The sequence below is a fragment of the Odocoileus virginianus genome, chromosome 5, assembly GCF_023699985.2.
Source record: "Odocoileus virginianus isolate 20LAN1187 ecotype Illinois chromosome 5, Ovbor_1.2, whole genome shotgun sequence".
NCBI lineage: Eukaryota > Metazoa > Chordata > Mammalia > Artiodactyla > Cervidae > Odocoileus > Odocoileus virginianus.
The window spans coordinates 55967647-55986179 of NC_069678.1; the positions used below are offsets into that span (position 1 = coordinate 55967647).

Sequence of the window (18533 nt, forward strand, 5' to 3'; positions counted from 1 at the left end):
AGTTAGTTTAGTCCTAGAGAATACATTTTCATTGTAACTCTTTCGATCAGAAAAAAAAAATCTGACAGGCATCATTTTCTGGACAATAACGTCCAAACCCAATCTAGGCCGAGTGATCGCACTATCAAACCCTGTCGCAGTGTTGGAAAGCAATCAGGCGGTGTGAGGACAGCCCCGGAGCGCCAAAAGTCCCCGGCCCGCTCCCTCCTGTGAAGACGTAGCTGCGGGTGGTTGTGGTGGCGGCGTCCAAGATGTCGACCAAGAATTTCAGAGTCAGTGACGGTGACTGGATTTGCCCGGACAAAAAGTGAGTTCGTGAAGGGTCCCGAGTTCGAGGCGGGGTTGGTCGTTGGAGGGTTTCTCGAGTCGACTGGGCATTTTCCGTTTTTACGGTCGCTGATGCCGTCATCCGTGTGGTGGAGGAGAGCTGCCTGCTCCCGGGAGGGAAGGAGGCTCTTCGTCTCCTCACGATGAGGTCTTTTAAGAGCCTTTCTTTTGATTAGGTCTTCAGCGTCTCCTCGATTATCTCTCTCCGAGGCAGCCGGTTGTTAGGGGAGGGAGATGGCCGCCCCTTTTCCTCCCTCCCCACCCCACCCCACCCCCGGCCAGGTTTCTGCGATAAGGAAACCTCCCCGGTGGAGGCCAACTCGGTATCGGATCTCCCCCACGTGACTTTTCCCTGCAGAACTTGACTCTTGTTCAGAAACGTTGCTTTCTTGAACTCATTTGTTTGCTTCACCTAGTTCATTTTGCTGTTGTCTTATTTAATTCAAACTTTCTTTCCGTATTCTTTTTACTTTTTCCTCCCGAACGCTAACCTCTTTGGTTGGAGGAATTCTGGCTTTTTTTTTTTTTCTTTTCTTTAATTGGTCTTTAATTTCCCCACAAGAATTGAACCTTTCGCCTCTTTAGAACCGAAACATATGAGGTCTGTGTTTTTGCCTGCTCAGCCCTGGAGAGTGCCTACTTCAAAGAAGCACGTGTTTTAGTGGCTCTGCTGAAACCAGGGTCCTTTATTAAATTGTTTAGGAAGATTTTTATTGGCGGGTGTTTAGGTGTATCTATTTGGAGATATACAAAAATTATTATGGAAAGTAATTGTCAAAAAAAAAAGAATGCGCATCTCGTGTTCCAATAAAAACTTTAGAATGCTTGTCTGTAAGCAAGCCACAGATGGCATATGGAGTTCCTGATGGTAAACAGTGAAAACTTTGAAAATTAATTCCAATCCTGTTGCTTATGTAACTTGACCTAGGTTATTTAACTTTGCTTAAAAAAAAAAACAGAAGATCCCCTTTAAAATGGTATAGCATAGATTCTGTGGAGCAATAAGATGTAGCAAATACTCATCAATCAATAACTATGAATATCAGTTTTAGAATCAAATGTCAAAGAAGATTAAGGGCTTGTTTCCGCAGCATTTGTCTTCCATGCATATTTTGAGCAATTTAAATGAAACCTGGCGGGCTGCAGTCCATGGGGTCACAAAGAGACAGGATTGAGCAACTGAACTGAAATGAAACATCGTGCTCCTTTACATAAAAAGTTGATGTTTCTCCATTACATAAAGATTACGATTACTTGAAGGGTATCAAGTCAATTTTGAGTAGAACAAACAACTGACTTTTTGTGTTGTTGGTCACTTGTAGAATAATGTGCTTTTGACAGTGTCATTAAAGACAGTATACTCAGATATTTGAAGGTTTTTCTAAAAGAATGCATTTCAATTCAGTTACAAATATATGAACAGACTAACTTCTACAATGTATATAAATACAGAAAACATTTTCAGAATGTATTTCCAATGCTTATTGGAGTCGTAAAGGATATTCTTTATTGTGGGGGTGGGGTGGGGGGAATGACCTAAAAGTTAAATTGGTGTGCTTCAGTTGAGTGTCTCTTCCATACTTCACATCTTTATTTCATTCTAGTATAATACCTAAAAAAAAAGAAATCAACTTTTTAAAGTTTAAGCTTTACATGTTATTCAGAGCATTTAGCATGCTTTTATGATTTGCAGATGCACTATAAAAACCATGTTCATGAACCCTTGTTTTTTGTTTGTTTAGTATCAGCATAAAGTTACAATATGTTACTTGATGTGTTGACTTTATTGGTTGTAGTTTTCCAACTAGGTTTCAGAGGTTTGATAGATACCCCCAAAATTGAGTTTTCTTTTAATTATTGAACCTATTTCTATTTTGTCATAATTTTCTTTTGTCTTTTTACCATCCCACCTTCTGTTTCTAACAAGCGAGTATTATTAAGATCCATGAAGCCATTTCTGACTTACCCATTTTCTCCCCCGTGGTTCACCTTTAGGATTTTGTATTAAATAATTCTTAACAAAATTTTGTATAATCTTATTTTCTATACTGAGAGTTACTTTAAATCTTCTGAACTCCCTGGTGCTTCATCAGTAATTGTTCAAGTGGACTCACATCTCACTTAAACTTTGTAAGGGTATTTTATTGTACTTAATGATGTGTGCCAATATGAGAGCACTGAGGCAGAGATCCTTAAGTGACTTACCAGAATCACATAGTTGGTAATTGAGAGATTGGAATTTCTTATCCGTGACTTGTAACTTCAAATCTTGTATTTTTTCCACCTAAATTGTGGGGGGTTTTTTGTTTTGTTTTGTTTTTTTGTAGTTAGCATTGATATTAACGTGAAAAGAGAAATAGAAGTTCTGGACCCAGGTATATAGGGAGGACACATTAAAACAAACTGTGTAGTAGAATCTTTAAAATTATGTAAGTTTAATACGTGTCTAAGTATTTTTTACTTTATTTTCAGATGTGGAAATGTAAATTTTGCTAGAAGAACTAGCTGTAATAGATGTGGTCGAGGTAAGCGCTTAAGGAACCTTCTGTTAAGACTGTTTATACAGACCATTTCTTTATTTCCCCAGATTCATTCTGCCTTTTTCTATTTTCAGAGAAAACAACTGAGGCTAAGATGATGAAAGCAGGGGGCACTGAAATAGGAAAGACACTCGCAGAAAAGAGCCGAGGCTTATTTAGTGCTAATGACTGGCAGTGTAAAACGTATGTGTTTTAAATGATCATCCTGATTTTTTCCCCATAATAATGTATGTAGCCACTACTTGTTAATACTACCTACTCTTTCTAGTCACAATGGCAAGCCACAGTAGACTTTAAATCAAAGATCTGTTCATTATTATTCATTCTGTATCAGATATTTAAGTATAAAGAACTTTTAACTTTTATTTTTAATGGTAATGTTAGTTGTTAGTAAGATGAATTATGTATACCAGTAAATAGATGCTCAAGATGAGCTAACATTTAAAAAGAAGAGAGAGGGGTATTTAAAAGCACTAAAAACCTATTTTGTCCTATTTTTGAAAAATCTCGAAAACTTTTAGCCCGTATCATTAGTGTGAAATATATCATGAAATATATTTTGTCTGTTTGCACAGTAATTTTAGAATCATAAGTTGCATCCTATAGATAATTATTCCTAATTAAGTTTCTTAATATTTCTGATTTTCATGTGCTATATTGATTTTTCCAATATCCATCTTTTCCCTTAAGCAGATGAATCAAATACACATGAAAGGACTGAATCAGAAGAGGGTCTTACACAAATTTCTGGTCTTAAAAATACTAAATTAGTATTAAATAATTTTCCAGCAACAGATTAAGTCACTGAATTTGGGATCCAATTCATGAACTGATTCTGCAAGAGAAAAGAAAAAATGTTTAACTTTATTTGCAGGGTATAACCTTACTCTTGAGGTGAATTTGGAGACTGGAGAATTAATAGAACATTTCATTTAAAGTGGTATTCCCCCTCCCCCCCGCAAGACTGCAGAATCTCTGTAGATATAATTTCTAATTGAGTTCTCATAAAAAGACAGAGGCATTTTTCATACTATATAGCTTTTGCTTCTCTGCTTAAGTAGTTCAGTCTGTTCTAACCATACTCTCTTCTCAGAAAAAGTATGTTGGTATATTTCCTTTGTAGCATCCTTAGTAAACATTTCTTGATGGTAGTGAGTTTACTCTACTTTTTATTTTAAAATTCTTAAATATTTTGAAATTTACTATTTGTCTTATGTTATAATCTACTAATTTGATATTTTTCACTTTTAAAGTTGCAGTAATGTGAATTGGGCCAGAAGATCAGAGTGTAACATGTGTAATACTCCAAAGTATGCTAAACTGGAAGAAAGAACAGGTAAGAGTCACTCATTCCAACTAAATGATTTTAAAACAACTAAACATTGAAATTTATAATTATATCACTTCATAAGAGCACAGTAAATGATTGTTTATTCTGCTCTTATATTTTTTACCTTGATTTTTTTTTTCTCTCATCCACAGTCATCTTTTGTATGGTAATTTCACAGTTTACAAAGTAGAGCATGAGGAAACTATCCTAACAAATAGTCGACATTAGGATAGTTTTAGGAATGCTTTATTCCTTTCTGTCCTTTGCTAGTCTAAATGTTTGTTATTAATAATGGTAGGATAATACCATTTTTTCATTCATTTGATTTCCTAGTATGACAAAAACAAACATGGGTCACCTTTTAAAGTATTTGTCTTAAGTTTAGGCAATAATTCTCAAAATTGGCCATGCATTAGAATCATTTGAGAAACTGAAAATCCAGATTCCTAAACAGCTGGCAAAGCTCTTTGGTGGTGGGTCCCAAAAATTTGCAGGTGTTTTAGATGGTATTTGGTCACCATTGGTCTAAATAATAACCCATCATTGACTCTATGTGTTGTCAGTCATTGCATTGTCAGCATTTTTAGTCTCTCAGTCATGTCCAACTCCTTGCGACCCCATGGACTGTAGCCAGCCAGGCTCCTCTGTCCATAGAATTCTCCAGGCAAGAATTCTGCAGTGGATTGCCATTCCTTTCTCCAGTGGATCTTTCTCATCTAGGGACTGAAGCCAGGTCTCTTGCATTGCAGGCAGATTCTTTACCGTCTGAGCCACCAGGGAAGCCTCTGTGTGTTGTCAGTAGTGGGGTAAAAATATTTACCTGATAGAAGGCAGTTTCCCATTATCATCAGTTAGCACAAACACATTATCAGTATACTTCACATCTGATTTTGTCATTCAACAACTTGTACAGTCAGAGGCTTCCTTTTGTTGATACATTAGTCACTGTATCAGACCTAGACTTAATAAACTACTTCCCTGTTTCCTTTTCCTCCCTGACTTTATAGACAATTGCACTGTCTATAGATTAAGGCCTTTTAATAAGACCTTTTTTCCCTTCTCTGACCTCTTTAACTTTTATATTCCACCCCCCCCCCCTTTTTTTAATCTTAACACACACACACACCCAATACACACATACACCCCTCTGGTTGGTTATTCTGTTTCCTTTTTTATTGTATTTTCATGGTCACAGAAGGTTAGGTTTCTTCTAGGTCCAATTCCTAAGCTCTCTTTTATGCTCTGTTTTCTGGGCATTTTCTTGAAGACCTAAGTTTAAGTAAGCATTGCCACACCATGATAACCAAATCTATGTCTCTAGCTCAGACTTCTTTGACCTGTATATTCAGCTGCCTATTCATCATCACTTTGTAAATGTCAAACTCATTATATCTAAACTGAATTCGCGATTTTCCCCCAGGACTTGGCCCTCTTCTAGTGATCTCTTTCTCATGATTGGTACCACCCACCCTATGCTTGTTACATAAACCAGAAACTTAGACATCCTTCTTAATAATTCCTTCATCTCTCCTCTTCCCCCAAAAGTCTTCTGCATCATTACCCTAGGCAGAGATACCACTTTATCTTGTTTCTTGGGGAAAAAAAAACAGCCACCTTGTTGTACATATTTCCCACACAGCCAGGAGTTTTCTTTGTTCTAAATTAAAACTCCATTTGTTTAAAACATTTTGTTTTGATTGCTTTTAGGAAAAAGTCCAGAATCTTAACAGTTATAAGAATCGTAATCCCCTGAAGCCTTTTATTTATTTACATTCTCTCTGACCTGTTTTGTGATTCCTCATTTAAAAGTTTCATTAATGCAAGAGCTAAAAATTTAACAACTGAAGTTGTCGAAGTTTAATAACCTTCTCATTTTCCTTTACCCATTTTTTTTGTGTCCTGACCCTTTCCCATTTCCCTTGATATAAGTAGTTGTCTTAGCCCGTCATTGTTGAAGATGTGAAGTAATATACTGTTACTGTCTAGTTTGTCTTTTTATTTGTTCTCTTTGCTGATTAATCAAAATACAGATTCTCAGAATTTTCAAAGTACTGTCTCAGTTCTTCCTTAGAAGCACATGTTACATTCATCCCCTTTTCTCTCTTCACTTCCATTGTCACAACCGTAATTCAGGCCTATTTTAAATCCGTTTGATCCTTTACTGATCTTTGCTCACATTTTACATTTTTTGAGACAAATCTTAAGGTATTATTTTTATTTTAACACTTGCTAAAAGTCTGTAGAGGTTGCTTGTTTCATATAAACTGTATCATAAAGCCTTTTACAAAATTCATTCTTTAAATGATGCCAGAACTGTGGTGTTTTCTTTACTCAAATATTGAGTATAAAATTGAGGAAATATTTATTGGCCATTGGGCACGATGCAGGGAATAAGCAAAATAGAAATGTAAAGGCAAAAATTAATGAGGTCTTCAAGAGAGCAATGTTTAGGCTAAGAAGTGAAAGTTAGTAGCTAGTTGAGAGATCATTCCAAGCAAAAGCAAACAGCTTATATGAATCAGGCCCTGACACTTGAAAGAATTTAGCATATTGGGTGAATTCCTAGCAGCTCCAGAAAACACTTGGTAGGTAAAGCTATGTAAATCATAGTAAGAAGTTTTATTTTATTATAAATATAATGGGAAATAACAATTTTTAACAAGGGATTGACATGTCTAATTTTTAAACATTACTGGTTTATAGAAAAAGAATTAGAGGGTGGGAGTGGCAAGCATGGAAGCAAGAAGACCAATTTTTACAATATTCCCTGAAAGCTTCAAACCAGTAGAGTGAGGGAAACACACATAAATTAGCCAGTTATTCCTCTCCCTTGTTATTCAGTGGAGATGATGCTGAAGGCTTTTTTTTTTTTAATGATACAGCTACTGACTTTCCACATAGAAAGACTTCATGAGGTGTATTTGTTGTATGGACTCATACAACATACCTTAATAATGTATTGTTAGCAGATTATTTAGGTTCTTCTGTGACTGTGTGAGAAAACATGAAAATAGCTTTGTGTTTGCTATCACGCTTATTTTGCAGTAATTTTACTTACACACCTATGCAAAACTACCTACATGTTTGCTTTTTAAATCTTGGTATAATTGATTCTTTGGCTCCCCATATTTGCCTTACCATTATTTTACTTTCAGATTACTGACTGGACAAAGAACTTTACCGAAAGCCTATTGATTTTAAATAGTAGTGCTTTAATATGTTTACATTCCCATATATAAATGGTCTAGTTTTTCTGTACTGTTGGCTTATAGTCATCCTAGTGTATAATTTTTTTCCCCTTTTTTCTTATGTGAATCATTTTGTATTAATTTTTCACCTGCTTCAAAGTATTGTGAGGTTTAAGTCTTTACTACTACATCTCTTACGTCTCATGACATACTGCCATAATATTAAATATATATCTAGAGCCAAGAAACTATATTGTTGATTTATAATTTTCTGCAGCGTTTATCTCCTCAAATCAACGTTGACTATGAACCTTTTTCTTTTTTAAAATTATTAAGTCTTGGTTGCAGCGTGCAGGATCTTTGATCTTCATTTTGGCATGCGGGATGTTTTTTAGCTTATAGTTGCATGGAAGCTTTTAGTTGCAGCATGTAGGATCTAGTTCCCTGACCAGGGACTGAATCTGGGCCCTGCTTTGGAAACATGGAATCTTAGTCACTGGACGACCAAGGAAATCCCTGAGGTATTTTCTTGAGATGAGCGCATACCTAGTTGTACTTGATTTTTTTTTTTTTTTTACTATTTGATACTCTGAAAAACTAGAGCCAGAATTTCATTAAGAAAAAATTGTTATTGATATTTAAAACACTTCACTTTTGTTTCACATGCATAGAAACGGGGAAATTCTTGTATATTACAGTTGGAGTCTATTTTGTCTCTGGAACAAGGTAGGAAGAGGAAAAAAGGGATGATATCAAGTATTCTGAGGATAGACACTGATATATTGAGGTTTTCACCAGTACAGAATATAGTGAGGTAAAAAAAGGACACCGCATTAATGTGGGATTTTTTTAAGTGAGTTAATTTTATTTCATTATTTTACTGGGACACTTACATCCTCTCTACTGTTCATTTGTGGCTCTTAGGAAATGAGAGGGTAAGTGATGAGTTTTTTAATGCCTGTGACTGACAGATTTAAAGTCACAAATCTTAAATTTTTAAAAAATGCTTTTTTTGTCTATAAATTTAACATTTTGTTGATTCACTAAATCCTTAAATCTGGGAATCACTCTGTGTGCTGGTACTGTTCTGAAGTATGTGAGGTAGTTAGGTTATGTTACTCTTAACTACTTCTTTATTTTTTTCAGTGAGATAGTTTTCAGAAGTTCTCATCTCATTTTCTCTAAAACTAACTCACTTTCTTCTTCTGATTTTTGTTAAGCCTATGTCAGAGATCTGTCAGTCTAAATTGTAGATAGTAGCTGTGACAGTAAATAATAATGGTTTGTTGATCTTGACTGGTATTTTCAGCTGAAAAGTTTACTGGCTTCTTCAGAAAAACTGAGTGACTTTTGACTGTGTATTTAAAACCAATTTTTATGTTCTTTGTTGTGTCATTATATTTGCCACTATATAGTTATTTTCCAAGCTTTAACTGTATTTTAGCCCAGCAGAATTTCAGTGTATCAAAAGATTTCAAGCTATTTTTAACTAGCAAACAGTGAAATTTGATTTTTAGTTCTTACTGAGCCCACTTCTCCCCAAAGAATTATTAAAATCACAGAGGATAGTCATCTTAAAACTTGGTTACAGCAGATGTTTAAGGAGATGTTTTCCATCCATATATTCCATGTGTTACTGAAATCATACAGGCAGGACATTTTGAAATTGAGAAGAGCTAAAATTGTAGCCATGGGACTTTTCCAGCTATATCCAACTTTGAGGCTGTTTTCTGTAGTGATACTTTTTTTTGAGACCAATAATTTATTAAAGGGATAAACAGATGTCTTTGATAAGATTTTATTTTTTTTCCCTATTACTTGTAGGTGATTTTGGTGAATTATCATAACAATTTCTGCTCCCCCTTCCTTAGGATATGGTGGAGGTTTTAATGAAAGAGAAAATGTTGAATACATAGAAAGAGAAGAGTCTGATGGTGAATATGATGAGGTAAGGTATACATTAGTGTGGGTTGAATGCAACTTAGAGAAACATGTTAGAAAATATCTTAAATGAAAGAAGAAAATACTAAATGTATCTCATTTTTCTAAGTACACGTTGTCTTTTACAGCAGCTTATCATTTTGTTGGAAATCATAATTGACTTACAAATACATGTTGACACCTAAATATATAACAGTAATTTCTTAGGAAAAAGTATTTTAATACTTTCAGCTAATAGAAATAACTTGAAACTTGTTCTCTAGTTTGGACGTAAGAAGAAAAAATACAGAGGGAAGGCAGTTGGTCCTGCATCTATTTTAAAGGAAGTTGAAGATAAAGAATCTGAGGGAGAAGAAGAGGATGAGGATGAAGATCTTTCTAAATATAAATTAGATGAGGTAACTTATTTCCTTATCATATTTCCCCTTTGTCTTGTTCAAGCTATGGCATATGAATGTCTCTGACAACCTTTGGCTTATGTTGAAGATGTGTTCTACAATGTCATCATTTGTTTTCACAAAAATTTTGATCTGTTTTGCCAAGCATTATTCTGACTTGAGATATACAATAGTGACTGAGACAGAACCATGCTTCTCTTAATTTAAATTGCAGAGAGGAAAAGACATAAACAATATAATTTAAATAGCAATAATATTGTGAAGATGCATGATGTGATAGCAGATCATTAGAATAGCTACTCAGTGAATGGGGGCTTTCTGAGACAGTGAAATTTGTGTTGAGACTTGAGTGATAGAGTGATACGAAGGAGCCTGCTGGGACTGGCATCAGAGCATTTTTAGGGCAGTTAGAACAGCAAATAAAGTTTCCCATAGTAGGAAACAAACCAGCAACATACAAAAAATCATACATGGGTTAGTGTGGTTAGAGCAGAGGGGAGAAGGTAATAAGGGGGTCAGCAAACACATCAGGTCTGGTGATGTTTATTCTGTGGGGCCTGAGTGTAAACTTTTATGGATGAATAGATCCAGATTAAGGGTGCTTTGAGGTCTGAGCATAGGAGGCCCTCGAATGCACATAAAACAATATGGAACAAGTTTGAAAAATAAACAAATGAGATAAAATAATATGGAACAAGTTTGAGGTCTATTTACCTGATCTATGTTTTAGAGATGACTGTCAACATACTGAGATATTGGGGAGGCAGGATGAATTCCCACAGTTAGACTTCCTAAAAGGGTGTACTAGAGAAAGGAATGAAGTTCTGAACTAAGTCTTAAAGGAGATGCATTTAAGAACTTTTAAGGAAATAAAACTGAAAATTCTTGACAGTTTATATGGTTAATATATTATGTGAAAAAGAAAATGAGTATGACTTCTACATTTACATTTTGAAGTGTCTGAGACAGTCATTAAGTCTCTTTAGCTCAGATCAGGAATGTAGTCAGATTTCAGGATTGAAAGTGAATTTGTTGAGATGTTAGTGGTAAAATATGTTCATATGAAGATGTCCATTACATAGAACTAGTCATCATTCCTAGTAGATAGCATTGATATCTCAAGGTCTAAATATAATTGATTCTGAATTTTTGTTAGGATGAGGATGAAGATGATGCTGATCTCTCAAAATATAATCTTGATGCCAGTGAAGAAGAAGATAGTAATAAAAAGAAATCTAACAGACGAAGTCGCTCAAAGTCTCGGTCTTCACATTCACGATCTTCATCACGCTCATCCTCCCCCTCCAGTTCAAGGTCTAGGTCCAGGTAAACGGGTACAGGTCAAGGGTAACACCAGTCAAAATGTCAGTATCTAACTTCTTTACTTATAAATTTTGTTTTTCTTAACTAAACTTTCCTTTTATTTTAGAGTTTTCATTCAAGTTATCATTTAAAAGATCATTTTTTCTGTCTTAGTGCCGTGAAGTTTTGTCAAGTATTTCGGAAATACAAAATTTTATTACGAAACTTCCTTAGTCCAGTTTAGCACCATGCCTTTTATTAAAATAGACTCTAGAAATTCAGTTAAATCATTATTTATAGATACTTAGTTATCTAAAGAGATAATTTTACATTTAGAAAACTCGGAATAAATAAAGTGAAGATTTATATTTCCCCTGATGATTTTAAACACTCAAACAGAAATTTTCTAGGCATTAATTGAACTGCTGCTTATTACACAGCATTTTATTGGGCATAGGTATTCTGAATACAGGGGAAATTTGACTGTATTCTATTATCCTAATGCTCATACTTTAGAGCTGTCCAGGAATAAATTAGAGGATTTAATTTGTGTTCTACTTGCATATTATTTTGTTAGTAATGTTAAGTTTTAATAAAAAGTCACTGATTGTGTAGTCAACAATAAAAATGAAGTATTAGTTGAGAAAAAGCAACACTTTATGTAAGCAAAATTCCATTGAAGAACTCCTACTTAGTTAAATGAAACTGTGTGCAATGAATTTCAACTGTATTAGGAATAAAATATTAGCTAAGTACTTAGGTAGTTTTTGAGTTATTGTAAAGCCTGAAAACTTTAAACAGTAATTATAAAGATACTTTTAAGGTAAAAATTAACATTTTTCTTCATATTGTTCTTTTCAGGAACAAATTAAGTAGAAATTAAATTACTAAATGAAATTTATTTGTTGACTTTTTAAATGCAAGTGGACCGTATTTCCTGTCATTTTTCAATAATTTCCTAAAACGGTGACAGGATTGTCAGTGTAGTTTCCCTTTAATTCTCAAATCTTTGAGTAGGCAGAAAACATACAGGTTAAAAACATACCCATGTCAGTATTGAAGCTTTATGCTAGCTAATAACCAAGAAAATAGAAAGATTTCAAGTTAAATATAAACTTCTATATTCCTGAATGTGTCAGTTCTTCCCAGGTTACTTTTAAGTATTTGTGAACAAAATATTCAATAAGTGATAATTCTGGGCATTTTTATCTGTACAGTCTTAAAAGCGTTTTTAAAGAAATCTTGTCAAACTTGGAAAGTTGTTCAGTCTCGCTAAGTCGTGTCCAACTCTTTGTGACCCCATGAACTTGGAAAGTAGTTGATTATTTTAAAAAATTATTAGTTTAAGTTGTGGCATAATTGTTACTACAGAATAAAAGTTTTAAATGAACCTTAAAATACTGTATTTTGAAAATATTTATCCCAAATAGTTATTATATGAAAATGAATCCTAATGCATATTTTTCTTTCCGTGTTCATATCACAAAGCTTAATTAAATGGTCCTGGAAAAAAATATCCTTCCATGTTGTTCCAGGTCGCGTTCAAGAAGTTCTTCCAGTTCGCAGTCAAGATCTCGTTCCAGTTCCAGAGAACGTTCGAGATCTCGTGGGTCGAAATCAAGGTGAATGAGGTAGCATCTCTCTGTAAAGCAGAGAGAGAAAATATTTAAAGGCTGCAGAAGGCGTTGCTTTTTTCCTCTTATTTTGCTTCTATTTGTCAATTTTATTTTAGCATTAGAAAACTAATGCACTTGCCTCAGCTTAATTTTCTCACCATGAGATGTCTCCATTGCCAGCAGTGTGCCAAGACATTCCCATGATTGAATTAAGGTGGTTATTTTGCATTGTGCAAGGTTTGCTATTTTTGTGCTAAAATGTGATGAAATGGGAAGATGCAGCCAAGCTTTATCACCAAATGCCTACTTATTAAAGTTATTTTGCAGTAGTAGTTAAAATAAGTATGCAGATAAAAAGAAAAAGTTTACCTCATGTTTAAAAGAAAGAAAAATAACTGCCTCAACACAGTTTTGCAAGGCAATTTCAGTATTTACAGAAATAATTCTATAATTTACATCAGATAAAGTAGGTTTTATTTTCACTTCTCTGTAATATAACACGGAATATTATATAGTGTGTGTAGTGTGTAAGAAGTATAGACACTTCTTAAATTCCACAAATTAAGAAGTTGGTTGGTGGTTTAAGTAGGATGTCATCTTGAAGCATTCTTGTTAACTTCAGGTTAACTTCAGGTTGCATTTAGTTAGCACTGCAGAGGGAAAAATAATTTGTAAAGAAGCAAGTGAGAAACTAGCTTTTAGTCTCTTGAAGCTTTTTCTAGACTTGGTCAAAATATGCTGCCATTCTTTTTAATTTAATTTGTTGATCTATTAAAGACATCTAGCATGAATAAGAAAACAACTAAAATTCCACTTAAGTGGAATTAACACTGAGGTGTAGTGTTAGCTAGTTGGTAAAAAGAATTGCTTAATAGCTTATTTTAGAGCCAGATCTGTAGTATTAGAGGACAACTACAATTTGGTAACATGAAGAAGAAAAGAATGATATACACACTTGTATTAAGTTATTATGATAGAAAGTTAGATTATTGTTATTATGTATTATCAATGTTTCAGTTCTTTTATTTGAGTGCTTCTTAGGTGAAGATCCTTAAGTCCTAGTTCCTTTGGGAAGCACTTTAAGGTTTACAGAACAGCCTTCATATTCTTTTCAAACATTTTTTTCATTGCTTATAACTTTCCAAAGAATTCTCCTTTTGGGCTTTCTGATTTTATTTTAAGCCCAAAGGTGAATTTTTTGGGAAGTTTGAGCTAAATTACTTCAACCAAAATATGTAAATGAAGAAATACTGTATTTAAACATATGCACATTTATCTCTGCCTGAAACATGTGAATGTCAACACTTCATACTTCATGGATAGTAATCCTTCATAAAAACAAATATTGTTAATCAAGTTTTAAAGTTACTTTATTTTTCTTTGAATATTTAATGATTTAACAGCTACTGTTTTATGTCATTTTGTCCCCGTATTCCTGCTTTACTAAAGCAACTTAACTAATAAGTTGCTTAATTCCACAATAAACTGTTATTATTTTCCTCAGGAAGTTGTATGATACATATATTTTCCCCAAATGGAGGGATATAGTTTCTAGACATTTAAGTTATGCAAATGCTTACCTGTTAGTTTTGCTACTTATACTCTAAAATGAAAGCCTTTAAGTTTTAGAAAACGAATTTAAGATTCTACTTTAATACATTAAACTAGTTTTTAATTAAAGTAGTGAGTACTTATCTAGTGATGAAGTTAAATTAAATAGAATTGATTTCATGGTTGAACCAGAAGTCTTCTGTTGAGTAAGCAGTAAGTATTCTTTCTTATAAAATTTTTATTGCTATAATTGTTTATTTTTGGAGCTAGAAACTAAACCATCTGCCTCATTTCTTCTTTTAATGAAATGTTTGATTTGTTTCTCAATCAATGAAGATCCAGCTCCAGGTCCCACAGGGGTTCTTCTTCCCCACGAAAAAGATCTTACTCAAGTTCATCATCATCTCCTGAGAGGAACAGAAAGAGAAGTCGTTCTAGATCTTCTTCATCTGGTGATCGCAAAAAAAGACGAACAAGATCACGGTCACCTGAAAGGTTTGGGTTTCTGTAGAAATAAGAATGGGTGTTCTTAAGTGTGTTTAATAGATTAGCTGAACTTCTTAGTCAAGAATTAGATTTTCATTATCTCCTTTGTTACCCACTTTAAACTCTAAAACTTTGAACTTCAAAAACAGATTAATTACTTTGTTTACTCTATGTGTTTTAATCAGGTTGTTTAGAAAAGTAAATCAAACTACTCTCTTCCACTCTCTGATTATTTTATTGTTTAAATTTTTATTTTCATATATAATTATTATAGCCAACTCTCGGTTATTTCTGTCTCTTTAAGTTTCTAATTCAGAAGCTGTGTGTTGATAGAATTTAGAGGTTGATTTTTATAAGTATTAATTTATGCCTTCTATTTTACATCAAATATTAAAAACTGTAGGATTCTAGGGCATCTAATAAGAAAATTAACTCTTACAGTTAAAATTGGAAGTCTGTCCTTATTTAAATATGTTTAAATACATTTCCACAACAAATTGTTGTTTTTGTTCCCTTTATAAAGAAATTGTTCTTATAGCTAATAAATTTTTATCTTTCCATCCGAATTCCTTTTTTGTTGAAAAAGATCATTACTAGATTACTTTACCTGTGTCGATATTTTTAAAATTTGGAGAGTGTGTCATCTGTCAGCCTTTTCTTCAGCAGACTAATTGATTATTCAGTTTCATTATTTTTCTCTTTTTTTCCTCAGTGTCTAATTATATAGTCATTTTAATGGCTTCCTTAATAATCTTTGCAAATTTTTATATCCCTTCAGCTTGTGGAAAGTAAGGATTAGATAAAATCTGATTTTTGCTATGTTCAGTGCTAGGGTTATCTCTTCTTGTACATGATGATTGGTTTTGTGTCTTCCCATTTTGAAGTGTAGCTATTACGGTTACACACAGCTAGTTTCATTTCTGCGCATTTATTCCTTTGTTAAAAAAAAATCACTCCGTACTTTATGAATCATTCTGTTGCTTTTTTACCACTTCTGCAAATTTTTATCTTAGCCACATATAATCCCCCTAGTTTGTTGTCATCTAAACTTAATGAACATGTTCTCTATTCCATAAGCCAGGTGATTGGTGAAAACACTAAACAACCCTGAGCCCAGGGCCAACCCCTCGGAACACCACTACTTTACCCAGGTTGATATATTGACTTATTCATACTAGCTGCATGAATATAATCCTGTAACTTAATTGTACAGTCATCTTGTGCGACCTAGATTTCCAAAACATAATTATTTATGGATATATATTTGCATACACAGTCAGAAGCCTTGCTATGTCTATTTTACGTATATAGCCTTACCACACTATGTACAGTTTATCAGAGAGAATGATTTAATCACACTGCCATTACCCAGTTTATATGCCTTTGTTGTATTAATCTGCAGTTGTATACAATTTTGCAAGGCTTTCCTTCATTGCCTTAAATAATTGAGAGGTGGCTATATCTTAAGGGATTTTTAAATTATGGTTGCACTGCTACTGGGCTCATATCCAAAGTTAAATACTAGTTAATTTTATGTGTATAAGTTTATATCTTAGATTTTAATTATTCCTTTTGCCAGTTTAATGAGGTTTAATTTTTCATATTCTCAAAGTCATATAAATGAAGTTGATATTCAGCTCCAGCTTACCAGATTACCTGTTTTCTCCATTATGTCTTACAGGCACCACAGGTCACCTTCTGGATCATCCCATTCTGGTTCCCGTTCAAGTTCAAAAAAGAAATAATGTATTAAAATTTACATCTTAAAAAAAAGTCCAATATAATGCATGAAGCATATTTTTTAAGAAGTTGGTGTCTTACTTGGTCAGAAGTGCTAAATCTGCTAGTAGAGGTGCATGCCTTTCATTGCTTTTCAGAACAATACAGCTGTGTTTATTTGTGAAATTAAAAGTAAATAGTATTTTAAGCCATGATGTACCAAAATAGATGCTTTATTTGTCATTCATTATTTACAGCCATTTGCTTTTTTAAGCTATAACATCTCAGCTATAATGAAGTACTTTGTTTTCTAATTTAAACTCTTGTTTTTCTCATCTCCAAATATGAGCATTATCTAGGCTTGTCTGGACTTTGGGCATGGAGGCAAGACTGTGGTAAAGTAGTTGGAAACAATCTGTTTATGTTAATCTGGGGAAAGGACTCAGCCTGTTTGTTAACTTGTGTCAAAGTGATTCTTATTAGAAAAAGTTTAACAGTGTTAAACAGCTAACTAGAAACTTCTTTATTTTGAAATTCCCTATGTTAAGGGTGCCTTAGAATCATTGTCTCTATCCAGTTTTACTTTTTGCACCACCAAGGTTGATACAGAAAAATTTTGTGAATTACAGAGGAGAAAGATGTTAGTTTCTGCTTTTCTGACACAGTGATTTTGAACAAGAATGCCTAGCAGTTCATCTCTACTAATGTGGTTGATGAGAAAAACATATGAAAGTGTTTAATGTTTTTATAAGCTTTGTGTGATACCTTTTAAAAACTCAGTTATCACACAATAGGGTAGACAAAATTAAATCCTAGTTAATGAATAAATTGAAGAAAGCTTTTGAAATATATTTCTCTTTGGTATAAGACCAACAGAGACAAGACATTATGAATTTAAATGAACATTTGCTTTGTGGTGTTTCAACACTGCATAAAATTTTCTTCTGAGTAACAAATGCTTATTTCCTCATTTGACATAAGCAGAAATAATTGCTCCTATTCACATGAAGTTACTCATGGCTTAAAATACTTTCAAGATTTGTTTTATTTCTCAAAACCTGGTCATTTGAGCTCTGTTTTGTCTTCTGGTTTTCAAAAAAGGCTTCTCTTAACAGTATCTTCAGTGACGATGCAAGGTAAGTATATTAAGGGAAATTGACAGATGTGCTTGGGAACTTTTTGTGCATGGGAATCAATACCCACATTTTTCGTTTTTGTTTTTCCTTAACATTAATGTCTACTGCAACTGAAAATTAAAATGTTTTAAGGTACTTAGTAGACAGATCAAAATTACATTTGTTCTTTATTTTAAATGAGTGATTTTTCTCTTCAGTTTATCTAAAGATGAAAGCAAAATAGCTTATGTAGAAATATTTTGATAATATTTTTACAGTGAACTTCCCCTGCTTTTTTTATGTCTTAAATTTTTTTTTTGCTACATTTACTGTAGGTTGCACAAGAACTTTTACTCTCTTGTAATTGTGCCTCAGACTTCTTGAAAGTCCACCTTCTAAATTGCCCACATGATCTTCTAGATTCTACATGTTATCGTTGGTTTATTCTTGTGCTTTCTGTATTTAAAACTTTGACTGTACTAATAAGCAAATGCAAGGTTATAAATTTAGCTAATAGTAGTTTACAGACAATTCGAATGATTATGATTTTATTTGGTTTAAGCTGTACTAGTATATTTCGTAAGGAAATGATGCTGTAGACAAATGTAAATAAAGCTTGTGAGTCAAGCATCAAGTGGTGTTTGTTAGAAATAAATTAGAAATTTTAAGCTCTGATATAATGTTCATTTTTAAACTATTTGCAGTCTGGTTTATTACTTTTGATTGTGCATTTTAGACTCCCTATGTTCAAAACATACCAAAGCCATGATCACTGTAACCTTTGTCACTCATCTATTTTTGACGTTTTTTAAACAGAGAGTACCCAAACTAGTTGAACACTCTGTACCAGAACATATCTGACTCCATGTAGCAAATAACATGTCATAGTGTGCTTCTTAGCACTTAACACGTGCTAAGTGTTTTAACTTTTTTAACTGCTAAGTGTTCTTAAACTTCTATTTAGAATCCTTTTATCTAAATAATGTTGAATAGTTGGTATTGTCAACAGATTCCAAGTTC

The 18533-nt window shown here is 33.4% G+C and overlaps 1 protein-coding gene across 4 annotated transcripts; it reads left to right on the top strand.

Moving 5' to 3' along the window:
- The first annotated feature begins 224 nt into the window (after positions 1 to 224).
- ZRANB2 (zinc finger RANBP2-type containing 2) lies at positions 225 to 18147 on the top strand. 4 transcript variants are annotated; one of them, XR_002313560.2, is made up of 11 exons: positions 225 to 307; positions 2800 to 2852; positions 2942 to 3050; positions 4121 to 4203; positions 9257 to 9333; positions 9590 to 9724; positions 10881 to 11050; positions 12562 to 12648; positions 14530 to 14688; positions 15761 to 15830; positions 16361 to 16424. XR_002313560.2 is itself a non-coding variant. In XM_020891717.2 (11 exons), exons 1-10 carry the CDS (start codon positions 252 to 254, stop codon positions 15788 to 15790), a joined length of 963 nt encoding a protein of 320 aa, XP_020747376.1. In that variant the 5' UTR covers positions 225 to 251; the 3' UTR covers positions 15791 to 15830; positions 16361 to 18147. The 4 variants fall into 4 exon arrangements, 2 of the variants coding, with proteins under 2 accessions (XP_020747376.1, XP_020747374.1); XM_020891717.2 differs by having other exon boundaries at positions 15757 to 15830; positions 16361 to 18147; XR_011487824.1 differs by having other exon boundaries at positions 14530 to 15830.
- The last annotated feature ends 386 nt before the right edge of the window (positions 18148 to 18533 follow it).